This window comes from Ambystoma mexicanum, chromosome 3q (assembly GCF_040938575.1).
Source record: "Ambystoma mexicanum isolate Mex_15411 chromosome 3q, UKY_AmexF1_1, whole genome shotgun sequence".
NCBI lineage: Eukaryota > Metazoa > Chordata > Amphibia > Caudata > Ambystomatidae > Ambystoma > Ambystoma mexicanum.
Window position 1 is genome coordinate 1,079,689,901 of NC_090926.1, and position 19,645 is coordinate 1,079,709,545.

At 42.3% G+C, this 19,645-nt stretch overlaps 1 protein-coding gene across 3 annotated transcripts in view; it reads right to left on the reverse strand.

The window, feature by feature from the left end:
* Positions 1 to 6,683: 6,683 nt before the first annotated feature.
* The window catches only part of LOC138583262 (zinc finger protein 436-like), a 253,278-nt gene continuing 240,316 nt past the window's right edge, over positions 6,684 to 19,645 (reverse strand). For all 3 annotated transcript variants that reach the window (XM_069655341.1, XM_069655343.1, XM_069655342.1), the window contains one exon: positions 6,684 to 8,669. In XM_069655341.1, coding sequence (XP_069511442.1) covers positions 7,756 to 8,669 — 914 coding nt within the window. In that variant the 3' untranslated portion in view covers positions 6,684 to 7,755. The remainder of the gene's footprint in view (positions 8,670 to 19,645) is intronic.

The following is a 19,645-nucleotide window of genomic DNA, read 5'->3' on the forward strand; positions in this document are numbered from 1 at the left end:
CTAGTCATCTGTTTATCTTATTTTATTTCAAATTTAACATGTATTGTATACTGATGAACTTATGATTCTTGAAACGGTTTTAATATTTGATGTTGATACATATGGTTTTATGTTTATGTTGTGTTTGTAAATGAAATATGTGTAAAGTTTGAATTTATTTTCAATCTATATCACATTAAAGAATTTGAATTTGAATTGCTTACGTCAATTTAGAAAGGACTTTATTAGGCAAAAATTCAATCTATTTTTAACAAATGAAGTGATGGGTGCAAGATTAAAGATTATGCAGGAGGACAGATTATGTTGGTTTTGCAAATTATCGATACAGATTCTTAAACACTTGCTCATAGATTGTGATGCTCTATCACCAAAAAGGAAGCATTGGCAAAGTAAGTTTGCATATAATGAAGCAAGGCCCAACAGACATCGCTTTCAATTGCTGTGCTAGCATTAGTGAAATAATTCATGTTTAGATGTTCTTAACTATTGTATGTACTGGTTTTAATTATGGAAGAGGATTGCGAGAATGGCATGGTGCGCAGAGGTAGACACAGAGACAAGGATACAATTTTCGAAAAACATTTATTTATGAAAATGGGGTTTGAAGAATGCCTATCTTGCCCTGTTTCTTAATGGGAGTAGTCTCGACCATTAAAGTAAAGAAGAAAGAATAGTCCAAAAGTCTGTCCGTCAAAAGTAGAGAATCAGTCTGTGTCAAACCTATGCATGCCCTCTCGTTCTAACTTAATAATGTGTAGGGTATTGGTTAAAATATATAAGTGTCTCAAAAGAATATCAGGATGGCCATGGAGTTTCTTCTGAACTCCGTTCCCCAAGTTTAAGTCATTCGGGATCTCCGAAAAAAGTTCAGTTTGTTCAAAAACGTTCACAAAAAGGCAGTAAAACAGTTTTCTTATTCGGCACGGTTCATGTATTTCTCTAAGGCTTACCTTGTCGGATTCAACGGTTTCTAGCATAACACAGTTCTACTTTAGCTATGTTCTCTTACTCAAGACTCCCTCGCATTATTCAATGCATTCTAGCATAACACGGTTCTACTTTAACAATGTTCCTGGGTGGATCTTCTGGCTTTCCTCACCGGAGCTTAGAGCCTCTTTACTTGTTACTTTCAACTCTTCAGTATTATACATTACAATATTTCATCATCTTGATACACAAGGTTCACATCCTGCATTCCTCATGCGGTTTACTTTCAATACAGCACAGATTTACTCCCATGCCTGACCACTCTGACACTGTTGCATTCTGTAACTGTGTTGGTTTTCTATTCATGTGGCGCTAGTGCACTGAGTCAGAGAAATTCCTTCCATTCACTTAGATTGTGCATAGTAGATATGCTCCACACAATTTTTTCTTTTTAGTTTAGTTAGTGATTTATTGAAAATAGATCAATTGGAGAGAGTGCCGTCACGTGTTTCGACCAACAAACAGGTCTTTAGCAAGGCTGTTATCGTTAATCATTACATAGGTTGTCATATATTTGGAGTACACATCATTTTTGTGATATGTGTAATGTGATCAGTGATTTGGTGAATTAGGTGAAGTGCTAACGTAGTATACTATCATAGGTGTTATTGCCGATACATACAGTGGGATTAACCCATTTGAAATGATGCAGGTTTGGAGATCCATATGTTATTGTTTGTTACAATATTTGTAAATTAAAACATTTTGGATTAGTTCAGAAGGATAGTGCATATTCATCAAAATTGTATAAGTTTACATATATACATAAGTTCACTTATTGTCTGATATGTTCACAAGCAGAAGGAGCAATGCACAAGGGAAGAGAGAGGTACAAAAGTGGACAAGAAATGGTTTGGCTCGTTTAGTTAATAGCAATATTAGCTGTAATAACATGGTCATGGTTGATTGTTAGGGTGGGTTAGTCATCTCACATGGTTTAGGGATGTCTGGGTGTGATGATTGGTTGAAGGCGTATATCCTTTAGCTGTGGGGTTTTCTGTATTCACGAGGCTGGATGGCCTTGACGTGGATAAGTCCTTGGCGTGAATATGCATAGATAAGTCCTTATTGGTTCGCAAGCATCCGTGTTGGGGTAGGGTGGGAAATTGTGAGCTTCTGTTAAATTGGCATAGATTGTAATTGGTCAGAATTTAACAAAAAATGAGTCATGGTGATCTACTGGCAAATAACAGTGACAAAATCTCCATGTTTGGATCTAATGGCTGAGGGTTAAGGTCGCCCTCTTGAGTACAGTTAGTGATATAAGTGCCCATATCTTGGTTGAATTCATGTAATTGCCAGCCTACAATGGCGGGTTATAATAGATGTGATGGAGAGATTAATTGTGGGGCACGAATGCCTGGGGACCCCTTCATCCGTAAAGCTGTTTACTGTCCATTCAAACGCTGGTCTCTGGGATGTGCCACGGACGTTGGCAAATACGTTACTGGGAGTGAGAACGGGGTAATATACATGTATTTGTTTCCATGTCTGGCGTTACATATTGTAATACTGATAAACGATACCACAGCCGCGAGTTGTCAGTGTACAGGAGAAAGATGGGGTTAGGAGAACCCATAGTGCTGAAAAGTAAGGGGAGCGCTGATCACAGAGTCAAAACGCAGAGAATGTCGTTGCATCATTAGTGACTAGGTAGTGAATACAGCTGGCAGTGGTATAGTGAGCCTGGATGAGAAAGTGTAAACGTTTCTGGTATATGGGGCGCGGATCCCCAGGGTGTGCCCGCTCAAGTATTGGGAATTGTAAATGAAAATGTGCACACAATTGCAAGGCACGGATGCCTGGGGTCCCCTCTGTCGTGTCCAATTGGCACCAGAGGGGACCATGCGTGTGAAGAGCACGAGCGTTAAAAGTGCATCGGAAGCACGGGTGGTGGGTGAGCCACTTACCTGTGTATTACAGAAAACCCCTCAGGACGAAAACTTCAGTCTCTGTGTTCGTGAATCTAGCACCCAACCTGCTCTATAAAAGGGGAGTGTTGATTATGATATTTTATTTGTATCGCGCTCGTACACAAGTGTTTCAAGTGATTGGAAGGATAATCTGATTGTCATTGGACAGGTGAGTCTTGACAGCTGATTGGCTACTCAGGACACATGGGTTAGAAAAGTGAAGACGGCTGTGGCGCTTATTTGTGCACATGATGTAATAGACTGGTCAATGAGGGAGGCAATAGCAAGAATGTGAATATAAGGAGAGAGGATCATCGATTGACTGTTGAGTCAGTGTCTAAGGGCAGGTGTGTCCCAAACGTTGATGCACTGGTTAGGACACACATGTTGTGGGATAAGAGCGGCTGGGCACTAGTGGTGGGCATGTAGTAAATGTCTGATCTCTGAGTGGCGTAATTGAAGAGATAATAAACAAGTGGAAATTGATAGAGGGTCATCAAAAAGGTCATGGAAGGCGATTTGGCCTATGTAGGCGGAAATGTTGTGTAGTTGGGTGGGATGAAGCAGAAACCATGCCCCTGAGATTCTATTGGGCTTGCTAACCCGTGTTGGGCTAGTGGTCAGTCACTTAAGCAGTATGTAATGGCCATCTGGAAATCTGAAGTACAGTGCGTTGGCTGCTGATTGTGGGTAGGCACTGAGAGTTGGTAAACTGGATGGATAGAAAAGGTGGTGTTCGTATTCCTTATACTCTGTTAGTCTTCCCTCAAGTGTGCCTTCTAGCACCACAACAAGTTCTAATTCCTGGTCTCTGTCTCAAATGTGCTCCTTAGCCCCCAGACAGGTTTCACTTACTTGGCAATTCATTTAATCACTCAGTTCGGTTTCATTCGATCCCCATCTGGATCTTGCTTCATTCAATATTCTCTTCCGTAGCCTTTCCAGTCGGCTTTTACTTGCATCAACTTCATTCAACTCGCTTTTCACCTCAGCGATACTTTGTTTAGCTTTTTCATTTCACAGAGACTTTCAACAATGCAGTATTCCACAGGACCACTCTGTTACTTTGTTCCATGACAGTTCAAAACAATCAAAGCTTTCTTTCAACGCGTCATGCTTCTTACGTGTAACCTTGCAACTTGGTAATTATTTGCGTTGCTCCCTCATCACTTTGAACTCACAGGCTGTACTTTAACAATGCGTCCTTCACAATTCTTTTATCCGAGGTCAGGGCCTCTCCGCTACTGTCCCTCAGACCTTCTTCGACGGCTTCACTGTCGATGGGAAATGGAACAACGTTCAGAGAGATTAACCAACTTCTCGGCTTCCATTGACAAACCCTTTCGGTATCTTGGAGATACGGCTCCCTCGCCACGCTTTCTCCTGCTTTAACCTTCAGCCTTGTAGTAGCGTCGCAGCATCCCGTTCTCTCAAGCCTGGTTCTCATTGGCCTCTGCTCAGCTGCTCTCATTCTCGCCATTGACTTCCTGTTCTCTCGTGCTCCCTTTGTGCATCTGGGTTCCACCATTTATTCTTAGTTCCGTTTTCAATTGAATTCAGGCGTTTGTGATCATAGCCAAGTGCCTGACTTCGCCTGCCCTCATCAGAGGGACATTATTAGAAAGAGAAAAGTCCTTTTGAGTGAAGGTGTTTCGTCGTAATGTTATTAAGACGGGAGAAGTATTTAGGGTTCTGGGGAAACCAGGAGTTTGGCTGACAGTAGGCTGAGGGGATGTCGGGCAGTGGATTATTTGAAAGGGGGGGATACCATGTCTCACCATCAGGTAAAACCTCCCCAATCCAAAGGACCCTCCACCCAGGTGATCTTCGCTAGTCCGCTCCAAGGGTCGGGATCCAAAAGCGATGGCCCTCCCCATGCCACTTGTCTTGGAGATCCCATGGGAGTGGGAAGGAAAAACCCTTAGGTTTTTCACAATTATGAATTGCTGTATGTATTAGTTGTATGTATTTAATGCATTTTTTGTATATGCTTGTCTGTTTTGTGAAAGGTTTTTATAAACAAAATCAAATAAAAAGATCATGTGAGGCTAGGATGTACATGGCAAGTGTGGTCTCTGTTTCTAGGTGAAAGAAGGAAGCAATATTTATTTTATTTTATTTATTTGAATTTGTATAGCACACATCTGCCCGAGGGCATCATGGTGCTGAAAGTAGTCTTACTTGGTACATAGCATACATGGCGCATAGATTACAGCAGGTAAATAGTAGAGGGTGTTACTTACAAACATTGGGTACAGTACTTTTGTGAGGACATATAGATACATACAGTTGTCATATACAGTCGAAGAGGGTGGAGAGGTTTAGTTGAACATAGTGGTTGTGAGTAGTCTGCGGAAAGCATGAAATGATTTTTCGTTCCTTAGTGTAGTGGGGAGTGTGTTCCCGTTTTTTGGTGCTAGGTGTTGGAAGCTGGACCCTCCGGCTTTGCTGCTTTTGAATATGGGTCCATAGGTCTGGTTAGTCAGGTGCGACCTAGGATTTTTGTTTGAAGGAGCTCAAATTTGTTTAGGAGGGCGGTCTGTATGGTGTTGCGCCATTCTTGATCCTTGACAATCTGAGATTTTGTGGCCGGTGTGGATAGTTCCTTGAAAATGGCGAATAGCTTTTTGGATTCTGAGGTGGCATTGGAGATTCTATCATTATAGGATGCGGATTTAGCTGATAAGATGGCTTTTTTGTATTGGGTGGCCAGTGATTTATATGAGGATAGTGAGGACGCGCTGGGAGAGCTTTGCCATATGTTCAGGGCTTTGCGTTTTTTGGTTCGTAATTCTTTTAGTTCAGCTACGAACCAAGTGCTGTTGTTTGGTATTTTTTCTTTTGGAGAGGGGCGATGATGTCTATAGCAGAGCTAATGGTGGATTTGTAGATGCCCGCCAGTGCGGCTGGGTTGGAGGTGGCAGGGGGGTTGGTGGTGAGGGTGTCTAGGTAGGGGGAGATCCTTTCTTTAGTAAGATTCTTGGCGCTTCTGGCCATGGCTGGAGGGGCTGGACTGAGTTTTTTTACTGAGTTAGTGGGTGTCGGGATGAGGAAGTGAATGAGAGAGTGGTGGAACCATGGGGTAGGTGTGATGGAGCTGATGTCAACACCAGTTGTGATACGCTACCCAGTCAAGTGTACATCCTTTGCAGTGAGTGGGGGATTGTACTTTTTGTTCAAAGCCCAATTCCTTGAGTGCTTGTGCTAGTGTTGTGGAAGGTCTATCTTTCTGGTCATGGAGTCCCAGGTTACGGTCTCCTAGAAGGATAGTTTTGGTAGTTGTTTTAAGGACTTCAGCTAGCATACACATATACAATATCAACACATTGTTTCAGCATAAAAAGGCATACTTGCTTGTCTTCTGTGCTTCTCAACATGCCTGTGGAGGGCGTCCCTGCATTTGCACTGAAGTTCTATTCAGCTTCATTTCGGGTGCCTGTGGCGGTTAGTCTTCGACTGCTCTAGATTCTGTTGGTTCATCTGCTTCAGTTCCTCCTGCTTCTCTTCTTCTCTGCTTGGGTCTGAATTAGCTTGCTTCTGTTTTCTGACTTTTCGCTTCTGCCTGCCTTATTGGCTGCCTGCTTCAGCCACTACACTAATTCTTGCTTACTGTGTCCGAAACTCTTGTGGACTTGTCAAGACTCACCATGTGCTGCTCTGCCAGAAGTGTTACCCACTGAAAACACCATTCAGATGCAAGTTTTTTTATCCTTTGAAATTGTTTTCAGCATGGAAGTTCTAGCTTGCAGTCTCACAAAGAACACCAACTGCAGGGATAGGACATACAAAATAAAGCTTGCTCCAATGAAGCACATTTATTGTAATACTGGGCACACAAAAACATAGAAAATAACCCATTCTAATAACTTGCGCTTGGGATGAATAGGTATGGTGCAACATTTAGCAATTTGAAAGTGAGGTGGCGTCTCTACATGAGGAGTATAGATAGTACAAATTTAAGTTCACAATAAAGAGTAGATTTGTAGTTTTTAGCAGGTGAATGAAACTAAATATAGAATGAACAAAATGAAATAAACAGCAACTCATTCTAAGGTGTTGAAGGAATGCAATGAGAAGACAGAAAAGGCCAGGGTAGATCTAAGGATGGTTGCACTCCCTCCTACAGCTCTGCCAGTATAATCAATATGAATTTTAAAAAAAACGTGGGGGACTAAGACATCCATAATGCACACAATCATGCTTCTGAAAGCAAGTGTCTGTCAGAAACATGACATCCAGTAAATAATGCTACACCATTCCAGAAGTATTGATGCATCTATCACCACAGAAAACAAAACATCACTACACAGGCTATAAAGGGAAGGCCATCACAGGTAGTTGTGGGACTGGAGCTAAATTAATGTGTGCCCCACACTTAAAATGTGATTTGTGATGAAGAGGCGGTTGTCTTAGAAAAGCCCAAATGGGGGTTTCAACAATCTCAGCTAATGCCAGAAAACAGTTAATAAAAGATAATGTGAGGATGCCTAGATAAGACCGTCTGATTAAGCGTCTGCAGTAAGGTTATGATTAACGTGCATATTATCACAAACAAACCTACTTTTTTTCTAATCAAAATACATTATACATATGCTCTGCATTGCATATGGAACACCAGTTCACTTTAATCTTCAGGTGTCCAGTATATGTTGATGGGAGATGCGTACTTCATTTACTCAGGATTCAGTGGTTGGACTACAAAATAGTACCTGCAATACCAGCAGACAAATGTTATTGTTGCTCCTGCTTTGTTCTGCACATATTGGGTTTTATATAGTGTGAAGCTATGCCAGAAGGATTGGAGCGCCATACAAAAAGAGAACGCAGTAATAGGTGGCAACAAGAAGGGTACAAGTTAAAGCTCTCCCATGTGTGTTCGCTGGTGCCTAATGAGATCAGCCCTCTGACTGAAACATTTCTCACATTCAGTACAATGAAAGGGCCTCTCTCCTGTATGTTTTCTCATATGTTGAATTAGAGTTCCCTTCTGGCTGAAGCTTTTCTCACACTCAGGACACTGATAAGGCTTTTCCCCTGTGTGTGTTCTTTGATGTAAGATAAGATTCCCCTTTTGATTGAAGCTTTTCTGGCACACACCACAATGATATGGTCTCTCACCTGTGTGTGTTCTCTGATGCCGGTGCAGTGCTCCACTCTGACAGAAGCTTTTCTCACAATCATTACACTGATAAGGTTTCTCTCCTGTATGTGTTTTGTGATGTAACATAAGGTTCCCCTTTTGACTGAAGCTTTTCTCACAGTCAGTGCATTGATATGGCTTCTCGCCTGTGTGCGTTATCTGATGGCGGAGGAACGTGCCTCTCCGGCAAAAACTTTTATTGCATTCAGAACAGTGATACAGTCTTTCGCCGACATGCGTTCTCATGTGTGTTACAAGATCCATATTGTTTACATAGCTTTTATCACATTCACTACATTTATACAGTGTCCAATTTAGCATGGTGTTTTGCTGGCAGGTTAGAAGCTTTGCATTTCTCACTCTGCTCTCATTTTCATTACATATATCAGCTTTCACTTCTTTTGAACTCTTTTGATTCCTGAACCCGCTTTCACATTGGGTATTCTTTTCTTCTTCTTCCATTCCCTTATGGATTTCTGACCACATTTGTAATTCAGAGTTAATTCTCTTGTCCAAGCTCCAGGGTGTATTCACAGAAGCTATCCCTGATAAAGGCATTACTGCTGGTGTTTTTGTATTAGGTTTTAAAGAATCCATTCCTCTCTTTTTTCTGCTTCGTCCTTGATTACCTGTTGGATTTAAACGGAACATGTCAATAGCTATGTTTACATAATACAATATGTTACAATGAACAATATTTGTCAGACAGCTCAATGTTCCCTAAGAAACAATAACTGTATAGGAGTATTCTTTGAGGAACGGACAAGGAATTGGATGTTCTAAACCTCCTTTAACTCCCTCAGTTAAATATTAGTCACGTCTGCATCTAAACATAATTAAAACACCATCTCATGTGGAAGTTGGCAAATGTAATAGAACAGTGTGGTAAAAGGCAGTCTTCTAATTTTGATGCTTTTCATAGATCCTAGACTAGTCATCGACTCTCCTCAACACATAATATTGTGGATGCTATTTGTTGTTGCAGCAGTTTTGCTTAGAAAATGAACTGTTGGTATGCACTGGTAGTTTAAGTTTAGATTAATCATCAACATCATCAATGACTTTAATTCAGCTTTATAACCATCTATTAAAAACACATCATAAAAACATAGGTCATATATAAAAAACACAAATTCCCAAAATAGAGTATACATGATACAAATCAAACAAATAGTATAAAGATGTGTGAAAACCTCACCTGATCAATGCGCTTGAGCTATTATATAATCTATGACTATGTTGCATGGGACTAGAACATGGTATGGTAGGCTTCCTTAGCATTCGATGTAAGTTGATACAAGCAAGCAGGTTCTAGCCTCTAACGCACCAATTTCTTACGAAATTCTGAAAAGATGTGATATAAGTAACTACAAACACACAGATGCCCCAGGTTCAATCATGTTGACAACCCTTTTAATTATGAACAAGTGTAGCATCAGGTAAACTGAAAGAGCCGACTCCTGTTTCGAGAATGAATTTGCTTCCTCAGGGCTCACAAAATCAGAATAACATTTATTCATAAGAAATTATTCCTAGACAATCAAAACAAAGCTCTTGGCATAAAGCAAGTTGTGTGATGTTAGTATTGTGATAATATTATCAACTATTACAATCAAAGCATCACCCAGTCTGTGATGCCCAATATCAAATATTGCCATGATACAGTATCACCAATTCAACATAGATGTGAAATAATCAAAACAATATATACGTAAATCATAATGAGAAAAACAAAGGACAACCATAGTTTAGTTTATTTATTTATAATGTGCACCAGATCCAGGGGCATCAGGGCGCAAAAGATAAGGATATGTTCAGCTTAGTTACATAGGTACATGAAATACAGGAAGAAAGATAGAGGAACGTCAAACATAGTGCATTATACAGGTATATACAGTGTAAATTAAATGGACGAGTAACATAGAATTAAGTATGTACAATGTAAATTACATGATCACCTAGCATAGTATTGGGGTGAGCGCAATACATTCGGAAAGGAGTTCAAGTAGGCAAGCACATAGTAAGCGCATCAGAGAACAGAAGGGTAGGTGTTAGTCCGAGTGATTATTTATCATTTTCTTTTAGCCAGTTGGTCAGATTCTGTCTGAATTTAGAGAAGGGCTGGGGTTCTCTAATGCCAGGAGGTAGGGGGTTCCACAATTGCGCAGCCTTAACTGGGAAGCTATGTCCTCCTGTAGTCGAGAGTCTGAATCGTGGAACTTGGAGGCAGTTAGAGTTGGCTGTTCTCATCGGTCTGGACAAGGTTTTTTTTTTTACATATTCTGTCCGTGAGGTATGGCGGTGCTTTATTATTAAGGCACTTGTGAGTAAGGTAGGCAATCGTAAGTTGAATTTTATCAAAGGTTGAAAGCCATTTGTATTCTCTTCTCGCACAGGAGATATGCTCATTTCTATTGATCTGAAGAGCTGCTCTCAAGGCGTTGTTCTGGAGAACCTGTATTTTATGGATAGTGTGTTTACTTGCTCCAATGTAAAGTAGTTACAGTAATCCAATTTGGAAAGTATAAGGGCTCTGGCGAGCGTAAGGCAGCTGTCTGTGGATAGGAATTGTTTACTGGTTCTGATGAGTTTGCATGTGTATGCAGTGGCAGAGGCTAGGGAGTTGACTTGTTTAGAGAAGTTCAGGGTCGCGTCGAGGTAAAAGCCTAGGGTCTTCACTTCCTTAGCTACTTTTATGTTATTGCCATCAATAGTGAAATTAGCATAATCAGGGCTAAGTTTGGATATGTAGGTCGGGGTGCTTAAGATAATAAGCTCCATTTTGTCGTCGTTCAGGCATATCCCATGGGTGGCCATCCATGCCTGAACGATGCTGTAGATTCTATTCACTAAGGCCAGATCCACAGCGTAATCTCCTGAAAGCGGAAGGAGGATCTGGGTATCGTCTGCGTAGTTCGTGTAGGCGATACCCAAATGGTCCATTTCTTCGAAGAGTGGCTTAGTGAATACGTTATAGAGTGTGGGTGACACACATATTCCCTGTGGTATGCCGCAGGTCATAGGGATCGTGTCTGCTGAGGCTGATGGAGAGAAGACTCTCATGGTCTGGTTACTCAGAAAGGACTCGATCCAGGTTATAGCCTCCTTAGACAAATGAGCAGCGGAGTCTAGGTGGCTGCATAAAACTGTGTGGTCAACCAGGTCGAATGCCACCGAGAGGTCTAGAAGGAGGAGTAATGCTGCTTGGCCTTTATCTCTACACTCATCTATTTGGGCCTTAAGATCAATTAAGGCCGTCTCTGTACCATGTTGAGGGCGGAAACCAAATTGACGAGATCCAAGTAGGAAGTTAGATTCCAGGAAGTTCTGTATTTGAATATAAGAGACTTTATCTAAATTTTTTAGAAGAAATGGCATGGTCGTGATGGGCCAGAGGTTCGTGGGGATGGCCGGGTCATGGGTTTGCTTCTTCAGCAATGGCAGTACCCAGGATTCTTTCAAATTGTTCGGGACACTACCTGTGGTGAATGAGGAGTTGATGAGTTTGGTTATAAAGGGCGAGAGTTCTCTCGCAGCATCCTTAATAAGTTGTGCCGGGCATTGATCACCTTTGCAATTGGATGGTTTAAGTCCCAGTAAGACCTTCTCCACCTCAATGGTCGATACTTTAGAGAAGCTAAAGTGTGTTTCTTGTTTAAGATGTGGTGGGGGGAGCTGTACTCTGAGGGGTCTGAGGTGTTAGAGAGGCTTTCTTGAGGGCAATTTTGGTTTGTAAGTTGGCGACTTTATTGGTTAGGGCATGTTGGATACTGGAACACCACTTTTTGTCTTTGGTACAATTTTCTTGTGGTACAATACGTGTTTTCAGTTCTTTCAGAATACTGAACAATTCTTTGACACTAGATTTAGATTGAGAGATTCTATTATTATAAGTCTCCTGTTTGGCTAATAGGATGTCTTTCTTATATTGGGTTGAGACCTTGGTCAAGCTTAGTTTGTTTTTAGTTGATGGGGAGAGTCTCCAAGCAATTTTAAGCTTTCTTATGAGTAGCCTAAGGTGTTTTAAATGAGGGGTGAACCAAGAGTTAAGGTGTTTTTTAGGTTTGCTATTCTTTAATTTGAGTGGTGCGATATAGTCGAGGGCTGAGTTCATAGCTTCGTTGTAGTGTTCGACGAGAGAGTTTGGGTCCATATTGTCTGGTATGGAAATAAATTTGGGTATTATGTGGGGCAGCAGTTTTTCAACTGTCATACGTTTTTTGTTCCTCGTAAGTACAGGTGGGGCAAGCGAAGACTGGGCCGTGGCAAGGTTAGTTGTCAATGTGAATAATAGGAGATGGTGGTCAGTCCAGATCTGAGGTACAGTAGCCGTAATATTTACCTCACAGTTGTATTCTGCTATCCAGTCAAGCATTCGACCTTTGTTGTGCGTGGGTACGTTAACTTTCTGGGAGAATCCAAGCTCTTTCAGAGTCATGGCAGTGGCAGTTGAGTGGGTATCCTTAGTATCGTTGTAGCCAAGATTAAAATCACCTAACACTAGTGTTTGGGAGGTATTTTTTAGATTATTGGACAGGGTTATAAAGATATCTTCCGAGAAGGTTCCAAAGGGACCTGGTGGTCTGTAGATAAGAAAGGTATTTAGTGTTTGTGAGTTGGCAGTGGCAAGTTTGACCGTTAGGCATTCGCAGGACTTCATAGTGGGAGTTGTGACAATTCTCATGTCTAAAATAGTCTTGGCTATTATTGCTATTCCTCCACCTCGAGAGATGTGTCTATCTGCTTGCAGGATCGTATAGTTATCGGGGACTGCCAGCGATAGGGCAGGGCCTGCCACATCATGCAAACAGAATAAGTTCCTAATAGAGTGCATGGTGAACATAACTGTTAATCCTGCCCGATCATGTAACCAAGATTCTGAGATAGCCAAGACGTCCAGGTTGTCTGTTAGTATAATATCTGATATCTCAGTTGAATGGGTGACTAGAGACCTAGCGTTTATGAGAGCTCCTTTAAGGTTAGGTCAGTGGTTTTCTGATGTGGGGGTGGTACTAGGGCCATCTTTGGTCGTCCGTTTAGTACGGTTCATTGTGGGTCTTTTGTGATTTGTAAGACTCGTGTTAGGCTCTGCAGTTACTTTTTGAGGTATCAGAAAAAACAGGAGACTCCAAGACTCAGCGCCAGTGTAAAGCTTGATTGTTTAATAGCACAATCTGGTACACATCGTAACTATATGGAAAAACAGGCTTTTTTCACCGCTCGAGCAGCCGACGCAAGTAAATTCGGAGCGGCATAATTATCTACCATTGGGATTTGTCCCTATTCTTATATATCGGACAACAGTCATATGGACATAATAGCTCTAATATTGGCCCTGATTTGATAAAGGCTTGTGGGAGCCGAAACGCGTAACCAAGTAGAGGGCTACTGTTTTTCCATATAGTTACGATGTGTAACAGATTGTGCTATTAAACAATCAAGCTTTACACTGGCGCTGAGTCCTGGAGTCTCCAGTTTTTTCTGATATTTTGTGGACGGTATGGGCTTAGTATCCGTCCAAATCCAGTGACCCGCGACATTTGATGAAAAGTAGTGAAGCCACTATTGCTAATTACGTGATAATTAACAGGGATTGTAAGGAGTCGCCTGCCTGAGCAACTTTTGAAATAAGCCCCATACTTTTTGAGGTAGGTGCTTTTTTAGGTGGTTTAATTGTTCAATTTTTTTGGCCAGTAACTCATACAGTTTGGATAGGCGAGCACGCAATCTTAGGTTTCTGTCAGTAGTTTTACCTGGTATCTGTACAGTCGAGTATTCTTGATTCTGGTTCGTTTTATGTGCCATATTAAGTTTTTGTGCCTCTAGCATAGTAGGGCAGATGAGATAGTTGGAGGAGGTCATGGTGCATGAGGGCATGGTGCTAGTTTTAGTGGGCGGGCTGTTAGTCTTTAATGATAGTGTGATGAAGAGGCGATGTAAAGCAGTAACCAAACTATCATAGAAAGGGTGACTATTGGAAGTATGCCTGGACCGTCAATGTACATTCTGGTAAAAGGGTGGTAGACAGTCCTGGGTGAGCCAGATAGGCTACTAGTCGGCTGATTCTAGGACACAGTGTAAAGGGTGCAGAGTAGGTAGACAACTACCTTTTGTATTCCCAATAGTGTGCAGTTAGGCTGGTAGTAGCAGGTGCAATGACAAGACAGGGGCAGGGCTCTGGCAGTAAGCCGCTCAGCATCTAACATGAAGCAGAGGGCGGAGCAGCCAAGCCAAGGTAACGTTAGATATATGGCCTTCTAATTACAATGCAAGTAGGATAGATATCCTATAGCTCAATGTGACAATCAGATAGTTGGCAATAGGCAGTTACAGAGGAGAGATATCGGCGTGAGTAGTTAGTAAGAGGATGCAGGGTGTGTCCATGAGAGCATGTCAGTACAGTCTAGTAGGGGTTGTCAGGCAGTTACAGTAAAGATATTGAATGACAGTAAACATCAGGCTAAGTGCGATTCTCAAATAAATGCAATTTTCAAGATAGTGGTGTACAAACAGGCTAGATGCAACAATCTGGCTAAATGCACTTTTCAAGATAGAGGTGTACAAACAGGCCAGATGCAACTCTCAAATAGCGGTGTACAAAGAGACTAGATGCAACTATGAGGCTAAATGCAATTCTCAGGTTGCGGTGCACAAAAAAGCTAGATGCAACTATCAGGCTAAATGCAATTCTCAAATAGCGGTGCACAAACAGGCTAGATGCAACTATCAGGCTAAATGCAATTCTCAAATAGCGGTGTACAAACAGGCTAGATGCAACTATCAGGCTAAATGCAATTCTCAAATAGCGGTGCACAAACAGGCTAGATGCAACTATCAGGCTAAATGCAATTTTCAAATGGTGGTGTACAAGCAGGCTAGATGCAGCTATCTGGCTAAATGCAGTTTTCAAATAGTGGTGTACAAACAGGCTAGGTGCAACTATCTAGGCAATGTTCTAATTAGCAGAATCAGTCATCAATTGGCCGTATACGATGGGCTAAATGCAGCTAGCAGATAACGGTGTATAAACAAGTGGAAGGAGACTATAGATGACAGTACAGTACGTCGGTGGGCTAGATACAGGTAAGCGGTTGACAGAGCCCTAGTGGGCTTAGTGCAAGAGTTACTAGCGATCAAGTAATGGCCGGAGTACAAAGCTGGAACGGAAACTGCAGTGCTGGTTACAATGTGCAGTGGAGGAGGAGGTTAGAGGTTAGATTGTCCTGTGAATTGTAGGTCTAACATAGGCAGGTATAGCATAGGTAACAGCGGCAGGCTTGGTGCAATGATCAGGTAGGGGATGCCGAGCGTGAGCCAGCAAATATGCGAACCGGTGGTTAGATGGTCAGGCGGATAAGTCTAGGCAGTAGAATATAGCAGTGCGGGTAAATACAACATCATCAAGGCAAGTGCAGTGAACATGACACAGTTAACAGTATTGAGACATTTGAAGGCTAACAACAGGGGAGGTCGATGCCAGTATGTAGAGGATTATATGTGTGGCAACAGTAGAATCGGCGTGCCAGCCAGGTGAATTTTCACTGATACAGTCACTGTTTAGAGTTACGGTGGGTTAGGGAAGACAACAGTAAAGAAAAGGATTTTTTTTTAAACTCTTTTTCTCACGATTATCATTTCTACAATAGGCTCATTTACTTCTCAATGTGACTCCCCAAAACCGCTCTCAAAAAGTATACACCTGAAGGGGGTGTAGGTTTTAAGGTAAACATAGTCATGCTAATCCTGAAAGGGTAGTCCCCATGGAAAATGGTGAGCAATGGGTCCAGGAGCTATTAGTCTCACAAATCTCAATTTAAATATGTGTCAATCCTTTAATGCTGGTAAACACCCAAACCGCGTGCCAACACAAAATACCCATGTGTGGAATGATGCTGATATTACTAACCACAAAAGGGGAAAGAATGAATCTCTGTGAACGTTGGCATTCCTATATCAAGTATCAATGCTAGCTGTTGGGTGAGCTGTTAAGGCAATAAGAATATATTAGTGGAATCTGCATGGAGTATCAATGTAAGTGGGTAAGGCTTTAAACCGGAAGGCTGCCGTATACTGGAGCTGGACGTCTCCAGACTTGAATTTCAAGTGTAGAAGTTATTTAAGTATGTGGAAGAAATGGTAAACGTCTTCCCATATGATAGTTAGTGAACAGAGAGCTCTACCGCCTGATAACATGGAGCTGAAAGTATAAGTAAGATTATGTCGTGCGAACGAGATCGAAGTAGATCGTGCTGCAAGTGGTGGCAATCTCTGGATAAACCAGTCATCAAAAGGTGGGGATCACTTGTGCGGAAGCGTGATCGCGAAATGAAACAGGACAGAATAAAAATGGCCCACACCTTACCCGACCATAAAGCAGTTCGTGTGTGGACTTAGTGGTCATTGTTAGACGACTGCACTGATGAAGGGTGGAGATCAGTTTCAGAGATGATGGCGGCACCATTAGCTGAATAGTGTGTGATTCCCGGTCTATGTTGGATTAGGTTTTAGATTATAGCAGTGACACACTGAATATTCGAGACGTGACAAGAATGACCGGAAGCAAATGTAGTTAAATAATTCTGTATTGAAGAATGGGCTTTGGTGTATCGACACGAGGTAACGTTCACTGTCCGGGTATGTAACTACAATGTATCCAAGAACGTAAAGCGCCATTATATATGAAAGTACGTGCCAGATTGCTTAACGCATGAGGGGCCACATATGGAAGCAAATTGAAAAATACAAAGTCTTTTGAATGTGAAGAACAGCCCATAATGCACCAATCGGAAAGGCACAGCTTTGTAGAGAAGAGAATACAGAGTTGTCTAGAATTTACAGTACCTGTGCAAGCCGGTCAAGTGGCACAGCGAGTAGAGCGGCCGCTTTGACACCCGTGCAGAGCCTGTTAACGCAGGTTCGAATCCCGGCGGGGCCAAACTCAGCCTTTCATCCTTCCGAGGTCGATAAATGAGCACCACACACCGTGGGTAATAATAAGCAGCGCTCAGATACCTGAGGGTTTGTAGCGCTATATAAAAGCCTAATTATTATTATTATTATTATATCGAGTGGAAGATATTATGGGTGTAGTTGGACTGTGAAGTAGAAGTTAGCTCCCACAGACAGTTACTTAGAGGAAAGCGGGAGCCGGTGTGCCACGGGAGAAATTCCTGTGGATTCATTTTAATGTATATAGACGAATGAAACATGCTGGGTGGATAAAGTATGAATTTGTGAAAGAGTATTTAGTTTGGGAATGAATGAACAGCGACATGCCATCTGGGCCCAATCTCCTCTCCTACTTCCATCTCCACCTGTGGCTTCCCAAGTCATCCTGGACCCATTCTCCTTTTCTACTTCCATCTCCACCTGTGGCGTCACCCATGGCGCTATTCTCTCACCCTGGCTCTTTAACATCTACCTTGCTCTCCTTGTACACCTTCATCTCCTCCTACTTCCACTGTTACACATACAACACACAGCTCTTCTTCAGATTCCACCTTCCATTATCCCGGACTGCCTATCTGCCATCCAGTCCTGGTGCACCTCCAATGATCTCTGCCTCAACGCCTGTAAAACTGAGAACCTTCCCATTGGGACCCCTGCTCCCTCTTTCTTCCCTTCACTCTGGCCTTCCTCCTGAAGTGAAGCCAGACACCTTGGAGTCATCTTCGACTCCTCTCTCTCCTTCCTCCCTCACACTCAGGACATGGCCAAGAAGTCCAACTACCAGCTTTTCCTTCTCAAAGAAATTATACCTTTTTCTCACTTTCCCGCAGAGGTTCAATGTGACTCAAGCCCTAGTTCTCTCTATACGTGATTACTGTAATAGCCTTCTCCTGAATCTTCCTTCTTCCACTCTGCGACCCCTTCAGCTTATCCAGAATAGGGCAGTGAAAATTATCCTTGGCCTCTAGCCCAGGGTCTGCATCTATCCTGCACTAAAAAGTCTTCACTGGCTCCCGGTTGCTGCACAGATTAAATTCAAATCCCTCTGCATCATCCTCAAGGGTGTCTGGGCCCAGGACCCACACTATCTTCAACTCTAGCTCACTAAATACTCTGCCACTAGACCTCTTCGCTCCTCTAGCACCAACTCTTTGTTGCCAGATCTTTGCGTGTAAAGCATTTTGCTAAAAAGAGGGAAGGGATGATCGCTCACTTGCCTCTGTGGGCTCCCTCCTTTGGAATAGCCCCACCCTCCCCCTGTGCATTGAGCAGGACCTTTACAAATTCCGGAAGCTCCTTAAGACTTTCCTCTTTTCCTCCTCTTTATCACCTTCTCTCCTTTGCTATTCTTACAGTTGCTAAATCAGTGTCCTTGGCCCTTATGCATCTTCGCGGCCTTGACCTCCCTCACCAACTATTCCCAGCTCCTGTCTATCCGCGCATCCTCTTCTCTGGAGACTCACACTTACACCTCCCACAGCCCTGGCTGTGTAGCACTCAACATTCGTAGCACTTCTCCATGCCTCTCCCACGAGCTTGCACTCTCCAGCACTTACTCCCTCTTCCCTCATCCTTTCTGCACTTGTACGTTTTGAATACTCACAAGGCATAGTAGGTTAGTCCCTCTTCCTCCTCCCCCTCAGGTCTTAATATTGTCATGTAATATAACCTTCCTCCCTCCCTGCCCTGTGGGCGCTTTGAAAGAGTATATTCTTAATGTATAAGCGCCTAACAAGCAAACAATAAATAAATAAATGTAGCACTTTATTAGTTCCACTATGATGAAATGCCAAAGACCGTTTTCTGTATGTTTTTAGCAATACGATAAATTAAATGGAATGATACTATTACATTTTGATTGTTTTAGACTGTGATTTTGAAAAGATAAAAAAAAATGTGTGTAGGTTGTTACTGTTTTTTCTGAAACCACTATACCCAGTAGCATTTTTGTTGTTGTAAGGATAGTTTCCTGAAGAGGGGTTGCTAAATTCGACAGGACACTCGTACATACGGAGGACTTCTTTGTATCAGGTGGGATTCATCCCTGTGAACTTCAGCACCTTTATGCATTATGCAGTGACTTATGAGCTATCTATATAGCCTGGATTCGATAAAGGCAGCTCTGCCGAAACACGTGTCATCCACAAAGGCTCTAACATCACAAAAATAAACAGGAATTGATTTATCATCACTACTTGCCATTCCATTATTTTTCGGCGCACTATCAAGGGATAGCTCAACACAACCATTATATATTGTCACAAACGGAGTGGAGGGACTCTAAGTCTCCGTAGTAGCTAAACCTGGTGCGACGCAAGATCTTTAACATCACCTCAACTCTCATGGACAAACCCTTTTAATTTAACGGGGCGCGTAGGTACTGCAGCAGGTGTCATCACAAACAGTCCCTCACCAAGAATGCGTTGCTAAATTCGGTCTTCAAACTACCCTCGTCTCATCTTGTTGTGGAGCATCCAGTACAGCTCATCACCACATGGTTTATCCCCTAATTCGCCATAATACACTCTATAAAGGCTTCTATAAGTTATCATCGAGGCACATTTCTACGAATTTAACACTGTGATAACTCCAATGGCTGAATAACAATAATACAAACACACCATAAAAGTGCCTGTCCCCGATTACATCTGTATAA